Source organism: Glycine max, chromosome 2 (genome assembly GCF_000004515.6).
Source record: "Glycine max cultivar Williams 82 chromosome 2, Glycine_max_v4.0, whole genome shotgun sequence".
Taxonomy (NCBI): domain Eukaryota; kingdom Viridiplantae; phylum Streptophyta; class Magnoliopsida; order Fabales; family Fabaceae; genus Glycine; species Glycine max.
Genome location: NC_016089.4, coordinates 42,653,066 through 42,670,973, shown reverse-complemented (window position 1 = coordinate 42,670,973; position 17,908 = coordinate 42,653,066). Strand labels below are relative to the sequence as shown.

Sequence of the window (17,908 nt, the reverse complement as noted above, 5' to 3'; positions counted from 1 at the left end):
CAATATTTAGTAAATTCAACACATTATACATTAAATTTAGATTTTAATGATAACACACTAATAATAAAATGTAAAATAATTTTATATTCTCATTTAATTATAAATTATCATTTCCATGACTTTTAAGGTATTATTTTTTAAAAATCAATAAAATTACCATAAGTGATAATTTATGATTAAATGTCAATGTCAAATATTTCACATTAATATATAATTATTTTTTTTCTTAAATATATTAAACAAAACGCCATGTCCATGTGAATAGCAAGGAATACATTCACACTATTTTATTACGGGTAATGGTATTGAAATAAACGAGGGAAGAAAGTTGACAAATTGAATAGATGAGTTTCCATTTCCAACATGTTTTATGGACACTGAAATTGAGCACAGCACGTATTTGGCCATTTCACACACGAGATAATGTAGGCAGCATATTGGTGTAAAACTGAGTTACGTGACAATGACATCAAATTCAAAACCAACAGCCAAACTATTATTATAATAATTTGTCTGAATCTTATTTGATCCAAACCCAAATGCCAAAATCCTTCATGGCCCGCGTACGAACCATCTCTCTCAACTTTGCCATATCCAACGACCAATTCTTGAGAATCTGAATCACACCACAGTCAAATATGCCAACTTTAATTTATTTATTAAAATTTATTACAAAGCACTACTGCTATTATTATTTTAAATTATTTATTTTGAAAGCAGCACCATGTGAACCCCACTAACGCCCCACTCTCCAAGGTGTGTGTATGGATCACACAAGGGTTAAATTAAGTCAACCATGATAATTTATTTTAAATTTAAGATTAATTAATTTGAGTTTCTATAATTTTTTTAATAAATTTTCTGTTTAACTTTAGTTTATTATTCATTTAACATATGCAAAAGAGATCGTTATCATTAATTATTTAGTATTACGTGATGATTAATATTTATATGATTAATAAGGTGTTACATTAATCATTATCACTCAAACATGATAATATGAAGGATTAAATAAGTATTTTTTTACTCTTATAAAAGTAACGAATTTTGATTTTTGTCCTTTTTTTCCACCCTTGATTCACGTGAAATGTCCACAACTAGTAATGTTTTCGATTTGTAACTCTAACTAGGTTCATTTATATTATAGACTCCAACTTCACAAGGAACATTATTTAGTCAAAACAAATTGATTAGTCATAAGAGCGTAAGATAGAAGTATTATCTATAGTCATGAGTGTAATAAAAGATAAATACGTACTAAAGAAGGGTGTCACATATATGATGATGTAACAATTTTCATTTAGCTCAAAAAAGGCAACATTATGCTAGCATTGGTAGGGTTGAGTTTGATGATTACGATGAAGAAATGTTTGCTTACTCAAGTAAATTCAAAAGGATGATCTCATATGTATTGACGTGCTTAGTAATATATATAGAGTACTGACCTGGACATCTTAAACTTAATTAATAATAAGAACTAATAATTAATATTTTAGATTAAACAGGGATTAGTATGAAAAAATAGGAATCAAAATTGAAATTTCATAATTTTCTATAAACAAAAATATAATTTTTTTTGTCACAAATGATATAACAATTGGTTAATCATGCCAACATTATGTTAACATTAAACGGCACGCAGTTAACGACAAATATTAATTTTACATATATTAAATTAATGAAGTACAAAAGTTAAGTGGAATTTTTAATAAAAAATAAAATCAAAATTTAAGTATTTTAGAAGCAGCACCCACGTGAACCCCACCTTAAGGTTACATCATTTATTTTATTTGTTATTGTACCTTCCTGGCATGAAATCACCAGTACTTGGTACAACATTTTCTAGCTGTCACGTTTCCACTGAATTAAAGTTTTCCGGCTGTGTTTGTTTGTTGGGATGTTTTGTTGTGTTTTGTGGGCAACAATGGTTACAAGATCTTGATGCTTAATGCTTACTTTGCTTATGCAGACATGAGTTTCCACTTAAAACATTACCATCTTTGTGTATGAATGCAACTTTGTTTTGATACTGTATGTTATGGTAGTTAGTACACTCTGTGGCAAAAAAAAATAAAAATGGTAGTTAGTACAGTAAAACAAAAAATTTATAACAAAAAAAAAGGAGAATATGGAGGATTTTTTTAATATATTTTCCCTTTTCCATTATTTGTTTATTCTATAAATTCCCATTTTCTTCTACATTTCTTTTTACTTAATTACATTCAAATAGTTTACAATTTTAATTCTTTATGTATATTTAATTAATTTTTTTCCTATTTTTTTAATTAAATAATTTTGATCCTTTTATTTGTGTTTTCCTATTAAAACTTTTAAAGTTCTTATTTTATTTAATTTTTTCAAATTAAATTAATTGAAATGTTTTAAACCCTCTGTAATCCAGAATTAACGAACTACAAAATTAAATTTCATCCAAAATAACAACAAATATCTAATTTTTCACTCTTTAAATTTTAATCTCACATCGTAAAACTTTTCAAAAAAATTCAATGTTTTATATTTTTTGGCGTATAAACTTTTTAAATCTGAATTATTTGAATAAGAAATAATAATTATTTTGAGAGTTTTAAATAAAAAAGCTGCAGAACTAAATTTACCTAATTGTATAAAATAAAATAATCTAATTAACTTAAAAAAAACCTAAAACGCCTCTTAAAAAAAAAAACAAAACTAAAACGCCCCCATTGCCATGTAATTAAAACTAAAAGACATGGGAGTCATGGTCATGAAGATCCAAGCCGGTCCCATTACCATCTGAACAGTTTTGTTTAATGTTCAGATAAAATCAGAAAAAAAACAAAATGGATAGAAAATGTATAAGCCATAAAATTCTTGTTTCGAATATTTGTAATTATATATCCAAAACTTATATTCAATATTAGTAGTTAAATGAAAATAATTTCACATTAAATTGATCAACTTATTCAATGTTGATTAAAAATGATTTTAAATATACTTTCTAAAATAGTACATAGAAATAAATAATTTTTAATTAAAAAAATTATGATTGAAAAGGAACATGCTTTAGTTAAGTTCTGAATTTCTTATATATATTTTTTCAGCTTAAAACAAGTTGACAATTGACATAAACACGGATAATATATTTTTCTTCAATAAGAGCAAATATTTTATATCTTCATTTTCCATGCGCGTACTAGTTGGAAGGTGGAGTCTAGCATTAATGCAAAAGACTCAACACTCATAGAGTTAGGAAAGCCTTTAAATTAACACCTTTTGCTTCTCCCAAAAAAAAAATCCAATCTTTCCATAGTTTGTGTGTCTGTTTCCTCCACCATCAATGGAACAAGAAGGACATCAATGGATAGTGCATCCTCATGAAGAAGAAGAAGAAATTATGGAAGATGGTGCTTTGATAAGAAAGCAAACTGTGTCACATAACAAGGGCAATTTTATTACAGATGAATTAACTTTCTCATCTTCATCTTCATCTTCTTCTTCTAGCAATGGCAGTGAGCATAGTAATGGAGTTTGTTCAGTGGTCACAGCCCCCCCAGATGGATATCCTGTTCAGAAAGAGGAAGAAGTTGCAGAGATAGGAGGTGTTGGTGAAAATTGCAACCATGTTAATGGTGATATAGTAGATTATGCAGCTGTTGGGCTTGCACAAGTGGCAGAATTTGCAGGAACAGAAACAAATGGAGAGGCCATAAGTGGTGTTGTTATGTCACAGAATAAGAACAGTGTTTACTTTGATGAGCAACAAGGTGCCTCTCTCTCTCTCTCTCTGAAGTTTCTTTCTTTTTCTGTTCTATAACATCCTATTTTTGGAGAAAGGATCAGTTTTTTGGTTGATAGAGTGCAGCCCTCTTTTGGCTTGTTAAATTGTATGATACATTTTTCAGGAAATCACTGTTGAGTGTTCATTGCTGCATCACTTTCGTTCCTAATGCTTAAGTTATCAAGTTGTGGTGTGAATTGTAATGTGTGCATTAGTTCTAGGCTTCTAGCAAGGTTTTAAATTGTGGTTGCAGTCATAGGTGCAATCTTTTATGTTGTGGGAGATTGTGAATAAATACCCCTGATGCAGCTGCAATTATGGTCAGGGTGACTCCAAAAACCTTGACTTTGTGGCCAAAATCACGGTTACGTACCTGTTTTTAAAACCTCGAGTCCTAGTCTAGTTGTTCTGAAGTTCTGTCTCTTTCCAAGGTTTAGGTTAACATTAGTCTGTGTCTGGGTAGTTGAAGACAGTAATTGATCCATATTGGTGTTGTGGACCTCAAGTTGTGTTTCCTAGCGCATGAGTACCAATAACTTGTGAACAAAGATATACCAAGTATACACAAGTTAACTGGAACTAACCCAAAAAATAGGACACAAAATCTGCTTGGCTGAAATGTTTTTCTTTTATCAAATTTATGGGAATTAGTTTTTTATTTTCTGATGTTTAGTAAACGTGTTGTCACTTTTTTATGCTTGAAGGAATGTGGAAATGTCACCACTGCACATGGACCAAGCGATTTGACAGTCCTTGGACTGTGCCAAATTGGAATCTTAAGGGTTACCCTGACTTGATGACTATCAAAACTAGGATTCAACATGGACCATGTTTTGTTTGTGAAACTAAAGGTCAGTAGATGCCAAGATTCTAGAACACACATTGGCAGTTCTGATCTGACCAGAATAGTTGAATAGTCTTTCAATGGGATGGATTCTCCATATTGATTTGCAATATAATGTTAGCTATGTATGTATAGCATAGAGGAATCCTGTAATAGCCATGCCTTTGAAACTCATTTTGAGCATTTATAATTATGCGATCCTAATTTTTCTTTTTTGTTATCTATTTGGTATTCAAATGGTTATATGTGCCATGCTTGCAGATGATGAAGTTAATGGACTTAATGGAGTTCAAAATGGTGATGCTTCTGTGTCTGTCCATCTAACAAATCTAGGGGAGAGAGAATTTGATGTACAAGCAGATCAGCTAGTTTTTCAAAATAGTCTATGCAGTGAAATCAGTGATCAATGTATGAAAACCGTGGACAACAAGCTCCCTTCCACTACAGAAATATCCCATTTACATAATTCATCTGACATACAAGCTACAGCTATTACAAATTTTCCTGAAGAAACAAGTACAAAGGAAGCTCCTATCCTGATAGAAGAGATTGATGAGCAACTGGAAGAATTCGATGTTGAGGCAGTATTGGCAAAACAAGAGACGCATGACTTGTTTTGTCCTAACTGCCGTTCTTGCATTACTAAAAGGGTTATCCTCAAAAAAAGAAAAAGGAACACTCAAAAATCAGGCAGCAAATCCAAGCGTGATAAGCCGGAGAATACTCATAATTTAGACAACGAAGCCAAGTGCGATGAGTTACGGACTAGAGGCAGCTCACAGCTGCTAGATAGTACTGCACAACCCAAAGCCAAGCAAGATGTTCATGCAAATGTAACGCCTGAACCTGATATTGTTAGTCCAGAGCCATCTGCTGATAATAATCAACCTCATGGAGAACCAGAAGTTTTCAGATGTTTAGCATGCCTCAGCTTCTTTATTCCTAGTGGTTAGTGGATTACCTTTTCTGGGATCAAAGCATAGTGTGGTCTTTGGTTTTAAGTTTTATTCTTTTTCTATGGGCTGGAAGGCAATAACAACAGGAGGGAATCTGAACTTCTTTAGGTTTAGTGACTTAAAGCTGTAATTTCAAGGAAGCTTTACTGTTAACTTAGAAGCATAAAAATATACCATTTAAAGAGATCTGATTATGAATTAAACATTCATATGTTTTCTGATATGCTTGAAGGTCATTGTCAAGTACCAGCTTAACCTAAAGTTTAAGCTATTAGGTGAAGGCTAACAAATTTTTTATATCTCTAAAAATTATGGTTGTAATATTAGTGCATAAATTACTTTACTGCAAACTAGAAGTTTTTCTTTTGATATATCTTGATTTATCTGTGATGATTATATGCTTGTCATCTATGTGAACTTAATAATCTCATCAATTTGGACAGGGAAATGTTTAGATATGTTCCGTTTTGATGGTGCCAGTAAGAGTGAAAGTGCACGAAATCCACCAATTATACCTGCAAGCAACTTGCAGAATCCTTCAATTCCACAAGGCTCTAATGCAAATTGGCTCACATCTCTATTTACTTGGAAGAAGGGTGGAAAAACTAGTAAGTTTTTCTTAATAATTATTATTATATTGACTCTTCTAAGAGAAGTCGCTTTCACAATGATGCTTATTTGAAGATTGGCCCCACCAAGGGGTGTGCTGTGGGGCTTCCACCCTAACTATGCTACTGTTATAACTTAATTCATTTCTTGTTTGAGGTTTGCAATAATAGTATTTTGTCAGAGCATTTGTGAAGATATTTTTACAATGGAAAATGGATAGCATTCCTTCAGATATATTTACATATTTATTTAAATCTGATATTTGAGCTAACTGAAACCTGTTTCTGAAGCATTTCAATTTCTGTACACTCCTTGTGGTTTACTTCCCTGTTGAATCTCCTCCTATTAATTGAGTTTCTCATATTTTCCTTTCCAAAATTTTCTTGAATAGTTGAGCCATATAAAATGTAAACTGAGAAACATGGTTAGAAAACATGCATTTAGTTTGCAGTGAATCCTCTCTTCAGTTTGAAACTTTTTGTTATGAAATCTTTCTGTCTCCAATTTGCCCATTTTCTTGATATAAATTACGTAGGTGATGCACCCCTTGAACATTCTGGAGCTGGTTCTGCTGAGCAGCGTAACTCAACATTAAATTCTAATGATGAACCAACCTCCCTTGAAATTGGTCCTTCAAAAGGTCCACTTGCTGATACATCTGATATTAAGAATGTAAAATCTACGTCAAATATTAAGCATGGACATGGAGGGATGAATTCTCTGATTTCATCAACAGTAAGTCAATACAGATTGAACCATGTATAGAAAATGGTATAAAATTCCATACAGCATGAAGAGATGAACCATTGGCTGACCAAAAGTGTCTTGACTCATTGTTTCAGAATGATTTGTCATCTATACAATCCGGTACAAAAGGTGCTGGTGATTTGATGAACGGAGTGCAGAGTGATGTGCAGAATTCCGTAGATTTTTTGGCAGAGAAACAATTACTGGCTGGAAACCAGATATTCGGTAAGGAAGAGAAAAAGAATGCATCAGTGGACATAATTAGGACAGGTATGCTTGAGATAAGAATTCCTTGAGCTTTTTTTGTTTTAAATATCAGGTCCTTTCAAAACAGAATCTAGCAAAATCATAGACTTAACTCAATTGTGCAATATGAATATAGCAATAAAAATATATTGAAATAAATCATGATTAAAAAACAAAAAAAAAACCAGCCAAGTCTTTATGGTTATACACTATAAATTTTTTCCCTGTTAATATAGCAAAATTAATATGTTCAAACTCCCAACCTGCATAATTTTCTGTTTCTTGTTGAATTATGCATGTCTACCTTTAAACTTGTACAAAAGCAGCTTGCCCAGCTGTCCAAGATAAATGCAAATATAAAACATTTGGGCACCTATTGATTATACATGATGTACATTTTTTTATTTTCCTACGTTATGTATTCCATCAATAATCAATTCATTTCTTGCACACTTTTCTAAATCATATGAATCAGATAATGCTGAAGTTATGTTGTCGGCTGCTACTACAACTGAAACAATTGAAAGGGAACCTGAATTTCTTGCTTCAACAACTGTAGGGTCTCAAGTCCTTAAGGAGTCACCAAAAGATGGAGACAAGACACCAGAAATTGTTAAGAATGGTTATTATTACTCTTTAGGACAAGGAGCACAATCACCACTTCAATCATCTGGCAGTGCAGTACTAGCAAATGGTGTAGCTAGTAATAAACAAAATTCTGGAATAGATGTTATCTTGCCATCAAAACCAAATATTATACTACTTGATAATGTGAAAAAGGAAATTGAAAAGGGAATACATCATCCTACCGGAAATGAAAATAAAGGTTTGTGCATGAAATAAATATCATAAGTTGATCACCAGTATACAGCATTCTTGCTTACCTGTATCACTTGCAAAATTTGTTCCCAGAAGAAATGTTGCAGGTTTGCTTTTGTGTAATACTACCTCCGGTCTTAAATATAAGAGAAAAAAAACTAATTCACGCTAACTAAGAACGTTAGTTAATCACATTTAATTACATCAATCTCAATTAAAAATTAAGTTTTTTTCCAACTTACCCTTCATTGGAACTTGGTATTAGGAATAAAAAAGAGTAATTGGAACTAAAACCTCAATTACATGATGGGTATTTTAGAGATAGTAGCATTAAATGAAGTAAATTCAGTTGAAATTTTTTTATATTTGAAACCAATAATTTTTTTTTCTTCTGATATTTGAGACCGGAGTAACAATAACCAAAGTTACTATCATGGTGCAGGTGGTGATGTGATACTTGATGTAGAGAGAGGAGCATTTGAATCCACAACATCTCATACAGCAGATAATATTCCAGCTGAAGATGCTATTATAACAGAACTACAAACTCAAGTACAAAATGGTGAACAACCAAGAGATGAAGTTGGTGAACCCCAAGGATGGGAAATACTTAAAAGCATTGTCTATGGTGGTTTAGTTGAGTCAATTACTAGCCTAGGAATTGTGTCATCTGCAGTTAGTTCGGGTGCTACCCCATGTAAGTTTCTCTCTTCCTTTACTTAAATAGGTTGATTTCTTAATATTAAAAGACTTTTTAGATGGCCTAAAGCCTACTCTTTTAGCTAAATGGGCTTATAAAAAATCTTTGGCCTAACTTAGTAAATGGGCCTAGGCTAGGCCATAGGCCCCCTGACAGCCTGACATTATTGAAGTATAAAGTTATTACATGTATATCATATAAAATGTCAAGTGCCTTGTGGTAGATGAAAAGAGATTCATGTCTTATGTTTAAACAAATTACATGGTTACAACTTACATTCTGCTTATGATATGACTCCATGTGTTTGGTGTCCACAACTTCGCTAAAAAATATCTAAAGATAAAAGTGTCATGGATGAAACCATCAACTTTATATGCTTATTAATCAAATTCAAATCTGTGTCCTTAATGTAATATTTTACTTATATTTATAACTGCCTACTGTCTTCTGTCTTCTGGTTTTATGAGAAGGTTTGCTGAATTGCTAGGATTAGTATCTATACATTTGAGGGTTATTTCAAATTTGCAATTTTTTTATTTCATATCTTAAAAGATGAAAATTTGGTTGATGACAAATTAATTTTCTGACCTTGTGTTATTGTAGTGAATATTATAGCATTGGGATTTGCAAATATCATCGGTGGACTTTTCATCCTTGGTGATAATGTGAGTGGTCTTCCATGTACTCCTCAATCTCATAATTACAATTTCTATCATCATATCTCTGTGGCATTCTCTTATCACATATTTTTCACGCATGAACAAATTATATTTGAAATATCATGTTGAGATAGTCTTATTGAGAATGGAAGTAGGAACGCCTAATATAATATGGTAGGTTAAAATTAAATCATAGCTTCTCTGGTAATCTGTCTTTAAACATCTTGCAGTATGTGTCTCTTCTATCCTAATAATACTGTTTTATGTTAAGATTAGTTATTGGTAAGGATGACTAATTTTTTATGTTCTAGTTCTACATTATTATGTGTATCACATTTTAGAACATAATGCATGAATGTATAATCTGATAGCTGAGATCGCATGTTTTGAATATGATTACCATGTTTTTCAATGTTCAGTAACAACAGAAGTAGAGAAATGTTATTTCACTATTAACCTTGATTACTCCATGCAATTTCAAAACATGGTGGCATGTCCTTGATGCTATGCAGTTCCATTTCCAATTGTATTTCTCTCTGTTTATAACTTGTTCAAGAACGCCACCTTAAGACAACTTGGTTGATGGAGCTATTTGACATGCAACTCGTGTGTGTTCAAATCCTGAAATGCACTGTGGACTCATTTCAGTCAAGCCTTTTCCTCTTAAACTAATCCAACTCAAAAACTTAATCAAGGCTCTTCATTTTTTCCCCCCTTTCCCAGCTTATTGACTTGAAAAAAGATAACTCTGGAGAGGATCAAATGCAAACGAATGCGCAAAATCGGTATCAAGAATCACTAGGGCGCAGAGAGAACTTCTTGCTTCATGCTGTTGTAGCTGTTTTATCATTCCTGATATTTGGTGCTGTTCCTCTTGTTATCTATGGCCTCTTAATCAATAAGAATTACCACACCGAAGTTAAGCTCGCCACAGTAGCAGCTACATCTATTGTGTGCATCATTCTACTTGCTATTGGGAAAGTTTACACCAGCAAAGCACCCAAATCCTATATTAAAACTGTGTTATACTATGTTACATTGGCAATTTCGGCCTCAGGAGTCTCGTACATAGCAGGTAACCTAATCAAGGACTTCCTAGAGAAACTTAACCAGCCAGAATCAGGTTTTGCTATTACCATGCCCATATCAGACACAAGTATGGGATCAGCATGGATGTCTTACTGAAGCAGTAGGGAGTAGGAATTTTGGAAGGAGTTTGAGCTTCTTCTTATGCTGAGCTTCAAAGTTAGTACCTAGAGGAACTTGGTTAGAATAAATATATTTGTAGCAAGACATGAAGGTTCAAGCAACCTTTTTATTTTATGTTTTGTGACTCAATGGAAATTAGGAAAAGAAAATTCAATAAAATCTTTGTATTCCATCTTTGTTCCAAGTTGTGATTTTGTCAACAGTTTTGCTGTGCTACTTGTCCAATGGCATTACATTTGTGACAATGACTAAGATACTGATACACTGTATGGGAAAGGAGTGATACATAAATACATAACATAAAGTCTAGGTGAAAAATAATGATGAAGATTTTTAATGCAATTAGAGATAGCCATTCTTAAACACAAGTATTTAAGAGGTTAATTGATCATCCATGCTGTTTTTGTATAAAATTGAATGTGTTGATCCATCCACAAGTGAGACATTAAATTAAAGCAATTGATGCATAAAATTTTAAGGATTAATCGATGGATTTACCTAGAAAGAAAAATAAAGGATCAATCTATGAGATTAATCATCACCAGCGAGGATGTTATCATTAGTCGCAACGTTTATTTCTGCTTATTTTCACTTTTTTAGAACAAAATCATTTTATAACTTTTGGATTGAAGTAGCATTTCGATATACTTTGACACAACATTTTAATATTTTTTTATCTGAATAGAATCATGCAAGGGAAGTGAACGACAAAAAAAGAAAATATTGTTATAGTGACGTTTTTAAAATCGCTGAAGTTTGGTACACAAGCTTCTATTTCTTGGATAAGATGCTTGTAGGTTAAATTTTTTTTCTAAATGTATAAATAAGATAAGATCTTTAGATTTTAATAGGTTAAGATAATCATATATTCTAGAGTAAATTACATGGACTGCCCCCGATTTAGGTATGTCTTTATTAGACTCGATATCCATTTGTTTCTAATCTTATAGAAAACTAATTTTTTGGGCTTTCGTTGAACTGATCCCCTTTCTATTGGTCACTTATGTTGTACTTTTGTGTGTTTTGAAATAGTTGGAGTCTATGATTTTCAAGGTAATTTGTGAAGAGGAGGAAATAATTCGAAACTCATTGCTTACAAAAATAAATTTTACATAAAGACCTTTGAGAATGAGACACATGAAAATATTGCAATGATTTTATCTCACGTCTTTACTTTCTCGCATACCTTAAAACACTTAAGCATTGCATGACATCCTTCTTATGTATGAACTCAAGTTGGAGTTATTAGTGTATGTTCGATTCTAATTCATCTTACACTAATTGGATCCACGTCCATCTGAAAGCTCTTAAGAGTAGTTTTCACATTTTTATTCATTTTTCCGTGAAAAATGGAAAACACATCATTAACACTAACCCAAACACAGTTAATGGGATTTGTCCATAGTGTATAAATTGACAATATCAAATATTTTCCATTTTTAATTAGTTATGTTTGGTTTGTATATTAAGGGGATTATTACAAGGTGTTTTTGCCTTCATTTGATAAAGTAGTTGTTTTTATATGTAATTATTGACGTATTTGTGCCTTCGGCCAATGAGCGTACACAAAGATTTTTATATGGTATGTGACAAGTTAGAACATAGTTTTCACTTAGGTGTTGAAAGATAAGCATGTAAAAACATACTATCATACAAGTGAAATGGGTAAAACTTGTTGAATGTCCCACTTAGAGGGAGAGAGAGCTTGTTGCAAGATCAGAAACTGATTATAATTAGTTTGGGTTGATCACGTGATTAAATCGATTCACATTAAAAAAGATTAATTCCAAAATCAAATCAACTACAAATGATTTACTAGTTTATATTTGAAATAAATGGACTAATTAATTAAATTAAGTCAATCTAATCTAATCAACACTCATTTTCTAATAAATTTCAATCAATATGAGGGTTTTAAAAAAAAACTTATCAATAATTTGTCAAGATTTTCCATATGCAAAGGCATTTGATCCATGCCAGCAACAAAGCATGTTTATTATTAATTATTTTTTAAAAAACCATTTTTTTTTTTTACTTTTAAAGAACATTTTAATTATTTTGTTGGAACAAAAGAATAAAATAAACTACGTACACATAATGTTACCAATATAATTGCTTTCTCAAGTTTGCACTATACAAATAAACTTAAGTCTTGAAATTAAAATTAAATAGTACATTTCAATTATATCAAGATTCAAGAATGATCTTCCACTTGCTGAAAGCAAATTCATTTTATAACAATGTCCTTTTCTATTTGGCTTGGCAACTGACTTGGATAAAAGCGATAGAAAAAAGTTAAGATACAACAGAACAAAAAAATTTGAATTGATTGAAGTACCATCAGAAACCAGAGTGTAACAGCTACAATACAACACTATCTATTGCTTTCTCCCTTTCCTTTTATCCCCACACAGATTTGGCACTACGGCTCTAACAATCCATGTGAGAGCAAACAGGTTAATCCACTCTAGGCCCCAACAAGGCAAAGTATCAAAGAAGGAATGAACAGAGAAAAGTGAACATTTATTCACATATTTCACTACATAGAGCTGACTCCATAAATGTAAATATAGATTACATCTTCAATATTGTGGAGAGGTACCAACATACTATCACTTTAATACAGGGGTGTTGCCACCTACGGATTAAACTGGCCTAAGACATGACAAAAAAACTAAAAAACGAATGATACAATAACACTTAATGGTTACAGCTCTCCCAAAGGTTATTATTATCAGGTGAGGACTATCACCGCAACCATGGATAAATGCTAATGAGAAAACACAAGGCAAGAATAAGCTTAACAGTGCATTAGTTAGACCAGACATGAACCAGACCGAGCCTATTGCCGGTATAGATCTCGTTGCGCTCTTCATCGTAGAAGAGAGCAGTAATGTCTTCCAAGGCTTCCGCAACTGTGCTCCTAATTCTGGAGGAACGCTTTCGTTTCCCTGAATTGCAAGCACTACTTGAACAATTGTCATCGCTGCAACTGCATTCCTTCACCATGGGTAAGCCATTACTTGCTCTTATCTTTGCAAGACACTTGCCAGTTAAAATGTTGCTGACATTAATAGAACCTGCTGCGTTAAAGAAGCATAACTTGTTAGTAACCTTCAATGATGGTGCTTGCTTAGAAATACATAATGATCACTGACACGTTGGAGAATTATATATGATTTGCTACCCTGTATTACATTTTTAGTTTATCAGGTCAACATGTAAAAGACTTGGCTAAATCAGCTTTTAGTTAAAAGACTAAAACACATTTCAAAATATTCATCACACTGAACCTCCAACACCACAAGGACAAAAGTGCATAAAGGGAAAACAAAAAAATAATTTAAATAAAAAAATGTGGGCGCAACTAGGAAGGGATAAAAAAGAAGAAAAGTACCATTTCCTTCGGACAATGAATCATCAGAATCGGCCTTGCAATATGATATGATAAGATCCTGGTCACTGGTTATATATATGTTGTTTGTATTGCAATCAGGATGCCACAAGAGGTGATCCTCAAAAGAAGTTACAAGTTCTCCACGGAAGTTCCACACAGCCACAGTTCGGTTTCGAAATGTCAGGAATAATTGGTTCTCATATAGAAATATAAATGCAGATGGTGTCATAAATTCGCTTCTGCTAACTTCTGTTAGCTCAGAAGTCCTTACCTAGATTTAATTAAAAAGTCAGATATCAGGGTGTCAATACATACAACTCATCTCATGTATAAACCAGAAAATTACTTACATCAAGAATTTGGAGATTCTCATTTTCTTGTTTAACAAGAAGCTTTTCATTGAATTGTTCAATGAAATCCACCTTCTTATTCCGATGAAGGAGATGGTTGAACGATTTCAAAACAGTACCATCTTCTATTGAGAGGATTTTCAGTGGGACATGGCTACTTGATTTAGTAAAAATCAACAACATGATCCCTGGGCTGATAAAAAAATCACAAAACAAAGAGTTAAATAGTGTAAATCATGTAGAGCCACACAAATATGAAAAGGGAAGAAACTTTAATACTATCAAGAACTAAAGATAATGCAATATAATTTTAAAAAAATTGTGAAATACCATAGACCATATATTTATCCACAGTAGAGTATTGTAAATGTCAGGAAAATCAACAAGAAAAAATACCTGATCTTAATCTCTTGTACATTTTTATCTGAAATGGAGTACAACATGGAATAGTTTTTCAGGTCAAACACTTTGTATATACTGTACAGGGAAAAAAGAAGATATTTATCACAACCAAGAAGCTTTGAAATATTATATAACAATTTCACCATACCAATGCATAAAACAACAAAATATTTACCTATCTTGTGCAGAGTATGTGAGCACCTTCCCATTTACATCATCGAACTCTACAAAACCTGGCCACTTTAATGACTCGGATTCAAAAAGAGCAAAGCCAGCATCCGGTTTAACCCTCCTTATATATCTGGAAAGGGGAAAACAGATATTTTAGCATAGAACACATCAGCACAAAATTGGACAGGCAACTATTGCTATCAGCTGTTTTTTCTTTAACTCTCCTGACAAATTTATTTTTCCTAAGGCTTTCTTTTGTTGAGCAAGGAAAACAAGGGTAGGAGTTACAAAGCAATAGAGAGTTATACTCACTCAATCCTTGTACTTCGGCATTTTAAAGAACTGTAATTGTCTGATGCATAGACAGAGACTGTGATAAGTGAGTCGTTATTTTTATTATAAAACAAACTCCTTATAACTTCATCAGGACTGACATTCAAGAAGCATATTCTTTCATTGGTCTCTGCAGTGAAACAAACATGTAACATATATCATGTAACAGCATGTTCAAATATAAAATTATAAAAAATATATAAATACCAGTAACCAGTTACAAGAACTACCTCGGCTAAATGCTGCACAAACACCGGATTGTGCAAGTGCAAAAACAATGTCACGTGCTGCAACGATCTCAATTATCTTTGACCTCTTTCTCAGAAATTGCAATACAGCAGACGAAGGACCTTTTGGATCATGTGTATCATATTCTTCCTGTAAATAGATCCATAAGACACAATCAAGAGAAGTGGGACAAAGGGGTATAGTAAATCAAAGTACACATCTCACTAGAGAAAACAGGAGACAGGTAGTTTCCTCAGCATCCAACGATTAAAAATAGTGGTTTCAAATGATGCATTACACAAATATATAGGGAATTTCCACAAACAAAGTAACACAATACGTTTGCATTAACATTGGAAATCAAATTTTCTACTACATATTCCCCCAGAAAATTTTCTACCACATAATCATCTTGCTCTCTCAAACACAGTTTTCTCAGCATCCAAAGATTTAATAGAGTGGTTTCAAATGTTGCATTACACAAATATATGGGAAATTTTCACAAACAAAATAACACTCGAAAATTTTCTACCACATAATCATCTTGCTCCCTCAGCAATGACCATTCTTAACCTCAAGACAAATTTATGACCTAAGTAATCACACATCCACATTAACCTAATTATCTATTCCTACTCTCTTATTTGGATTGCCTGTTGTTTTGCACTGCATACGGATCAAGCATATGACACGCCCACATTAGTCCTTAAAATCTGTAAAATCACCATAGACAGTAAAACTATATACAATAACACCGCCGACAAAATCTTAACGGACAATCATTTAGACGCAAAAGAATTCATAATTCAAGCAACAACTCGAGACTTTCGAGTACAGTTTCTGCTAAGACAAACGGACAAACCAAATAACATTAAACCCTAGAATTGTTCCGTATTGAAAAATTTCACAAAACACTCCGCAACTAATTGCTTATGTTTGAATAAATTCATCACTCTTACTACGCATATAAATTCAATTTATCACTATTGATAAGCGAAATTGAAACGAACCTGCAAGCGAATGTTGCGAAACCTCTCTTGCGCGTCCGTCATGGAGAAAGCGCGGTCGCGGTTGGAGCTGATTTCGCGGCGCTGAAGCTTCTTGACGCTGTTGACGAAGCCGTCGACCAGACGCGGCCTCTTCTTCGCCACCACGCGCCGGCCGCAGCACGGCCGCGGACTCACCGTGATCCGCCTCCCGCCTCCTTCCATATCTCAGCGAGCGAAGGAGACCTCCGCCGCCGGCACTCTACGCCGCACCGAGCGCGGGAAAAGCCTAAATCCGGCGAGAATTTTACCGCGAAAAACGGGGAATTTAGGGTTCGGAGAGCGCTGGTCGCAAAGTGCTTACTCTGACTCTCTTAGTTCAAGTTTTCGATCTGGTTTTCAAATTTTTGGAAGGGAAACGGAAGAAAATAAAAGAAAAAGAAAAAAAGAGAAAATAAAACAATATTTAACGCGAGAGACAGCGCGTGTGGAGTGCAGATGATTTGAAAAAAGTGTTGTGTCGTGAAGGGGTTATTATAGGGACACTGTGTCGTTACTGCCGTAGCAAATTTGGTAATGATAATGACTTAGGCCTAAACTCGTTCACAGGCCGGGCCCACCGGCCCAGCATGGTTAACCTCCTCTCAGCCCACCTTATTTTAAATTCGTAATAGAGTATTTTATTTTGTTCATCATATATTTTTATTAATGATCTAAACATGTTACCCTAACTTTATTCTATATTATATGTTACTAACTAAAATATTAAAACAAAAAAATAAAGTAAAAATTAAGTGGTAATTTTATTGTTTACCATACATTATAAATTTAAGCTTTCATTTATAGATTGGAGTATTTTTTAAAAGTCATTTTAGTTTTTTTTTTAACTCGTGTGACTTCTCATGCATTAGGTGTTTCATTTTATTCTTTTACTTGTATTTTTTTTTATCCCTCTCAAATATTATTACTTAAATTTGGTTACTTTGACTTTAAATTTAAATTGTATTTTAATTTTTTATTAAAATTAAAGATATTTTCTATAAAATAATTTTTTTAAGGTTATTATAATTTTACTTAATCCTAATTTAAAAACACCCTTTATTAATTTTGACACATTATATTATATTAATAAATATAAATATGAAGTTTTTAATTTAAAAAAGTATCATATCTTAAATAGAATAATTAAATGTTTTCTTTATTTTTAAAATTTTAGTTAACTTAAAAATTCCTATAAATAATATAAGAGAAATTAACATAAATAAAAATAATAAAAAAATCTCACTATGCACACATGCATTGATGTGAAAATCGATTCGAACTTACTAGTTAGATTAATTTGAGTTGGTTATTGATTATACAATTAGCCCAGATTAACTTGATTTTTTTCATCGGACTTTTTTTATATAATTCTTGAAAGGATGTAGCTATTTGAAATTCTTTTCCATTGTACCATTTTAAATTTGAAACTTAAAACCCGTGAATGGAGCTTAGT

At 32.6% G+C, this 17,908-nt stretch overlaps 2 protein-coding genes across 7 annotated transcripts; one reads left to right on the top strand and one right to left on the bottom strand.

Annotated features, from left to right (window-relative positions):
• Positions 1-3,116: 3,116 nt before the first annotated feature.
• Positions 3,117-10,730, top strand: LOC100788580 (membrane protein of ER body-like protein). 5 transcript variants are annotated; one of them, XM_041008262.1, is made up of 10 exons: positions 3,117-3,743; positions 4,462-4,608; positions 4,863-5,549; positions 6,001-6,165; positions 6,702-6,901; positions 7,009-7,183; positions 7,719-7,985; positions 8,421-8,675; positions 9,282-9,343; positions 10,061-10,730. In XM_041008262.1, the coding sequence occupies exons 1-10, from the start codon at positions 3,317-3,319 to the stop codon at positions 10,520-10,522; spliced, it is 2,847 nt and encodes a 948-aa protein (XP_040864196.1). In that variant the 5' UTR covers positions 3,117-3,316; the 3' UTR covers positions 10,523-10,730. The 5 variants fall into 5 exon arrangements, with proteins under 5 accessions (XP_040864196.1, XP_040864195.1, XP_040864205.1 ...); XM_041008261.1 differs by having other exon boundaries at positions 7,635-7,985; XM_041008271.1 differs by lacking the exon at positions 7,719-7,985.
• A 2,318-nt stretch (positions 10,731-13,048) lies between these two features.
• LOC100777719 (uncharacterized) lies at positions 13,049-16,917 on the bottom strand. 2 transcript variants are annotated; one of them, XM_006575324.3, is made up of 8 exons: positions 16,438-16,917; positions 15,430-15,577; positions 15,179-15,329; positions 14,871-14,996; positions 14,690-14,770; positions 14,294-14,486; positions 13,944-14,214; positions 13,049-13,629 (listed from the first exon to the last, which is right to left on the bottom strand). In XM_006575324.3, exons 1-8 carry the CDS (start codon positions 16,636-16,638, stop codon positions 13,358-13,360), a joined length of 1,443 nt encoding a protein of 480 aa, XP_006575387.1. In that variant the 5' UTR covers positions 16,639-16,917; the 3' UTR covers positions 13,049-13,357. The 2 variants fall into 2 exon arrangements, with proteins under 2 accessions (XP_006575387.1, XP_003519221.1); XM_003519173.5 differs by having other exon boundaries at positions 13,049-13,626.
• Between the last annotated feature and the right edge of the window lie 991 nt (positions 16,918-17,908).

What these genes read in the sequence shown, in the direction of transcription:
- LOC100788580 (XM_041008261.1), top strand. Translation starts at nt 3,317, where the DNA reads ATGGAACAAGAAGGACATCAATGGATAGTGCATCCTCATGAAGAAGAA. An exon ending in CAGCTTCTTTATTCCTAGTG is followed by an intron (nt 5,550 to 6,000) that starts GTTAGTGGATTA and finishes CAATTTGGACAG; the next exon opens with GGAAATGTTTAGATATGTTC. An exon ending in TACCGGAAATGAAAATAAAG is followed by an intron (nt 7,986 to 8,420) that starts GTTTGTGCATGA and finishes ATCATGGTGCAG; the next exon opens with GTGGTGATGTGATACTTGAT.
- LOC100777719 (XM_006575324.3), bottom strand. Translation starts at nt 16,638, where the DNA reads ATGGAAGGAGGCGGGAGGCGGATCACGGTGAGTCCGCGGCCGTGCTGC. An exon ending in TTCGCAACATTCGCTTGCAG is followed by an intron (nt 15,578 to 16,437) that starts GTTCGTTTCAAT and finishes ATCTATTTACAG; the next exon opens with GAAGAATATGATACACATGA. An exon ending in AGAATCTCCAAATTCTTGAT is followed by an intron (nt 14,215 to 14,293) that starts GTAAGTAATTTT and finishes AATTAAATCTAG; the next exon opens with GTAAGGACTTCTGAGCTAAC.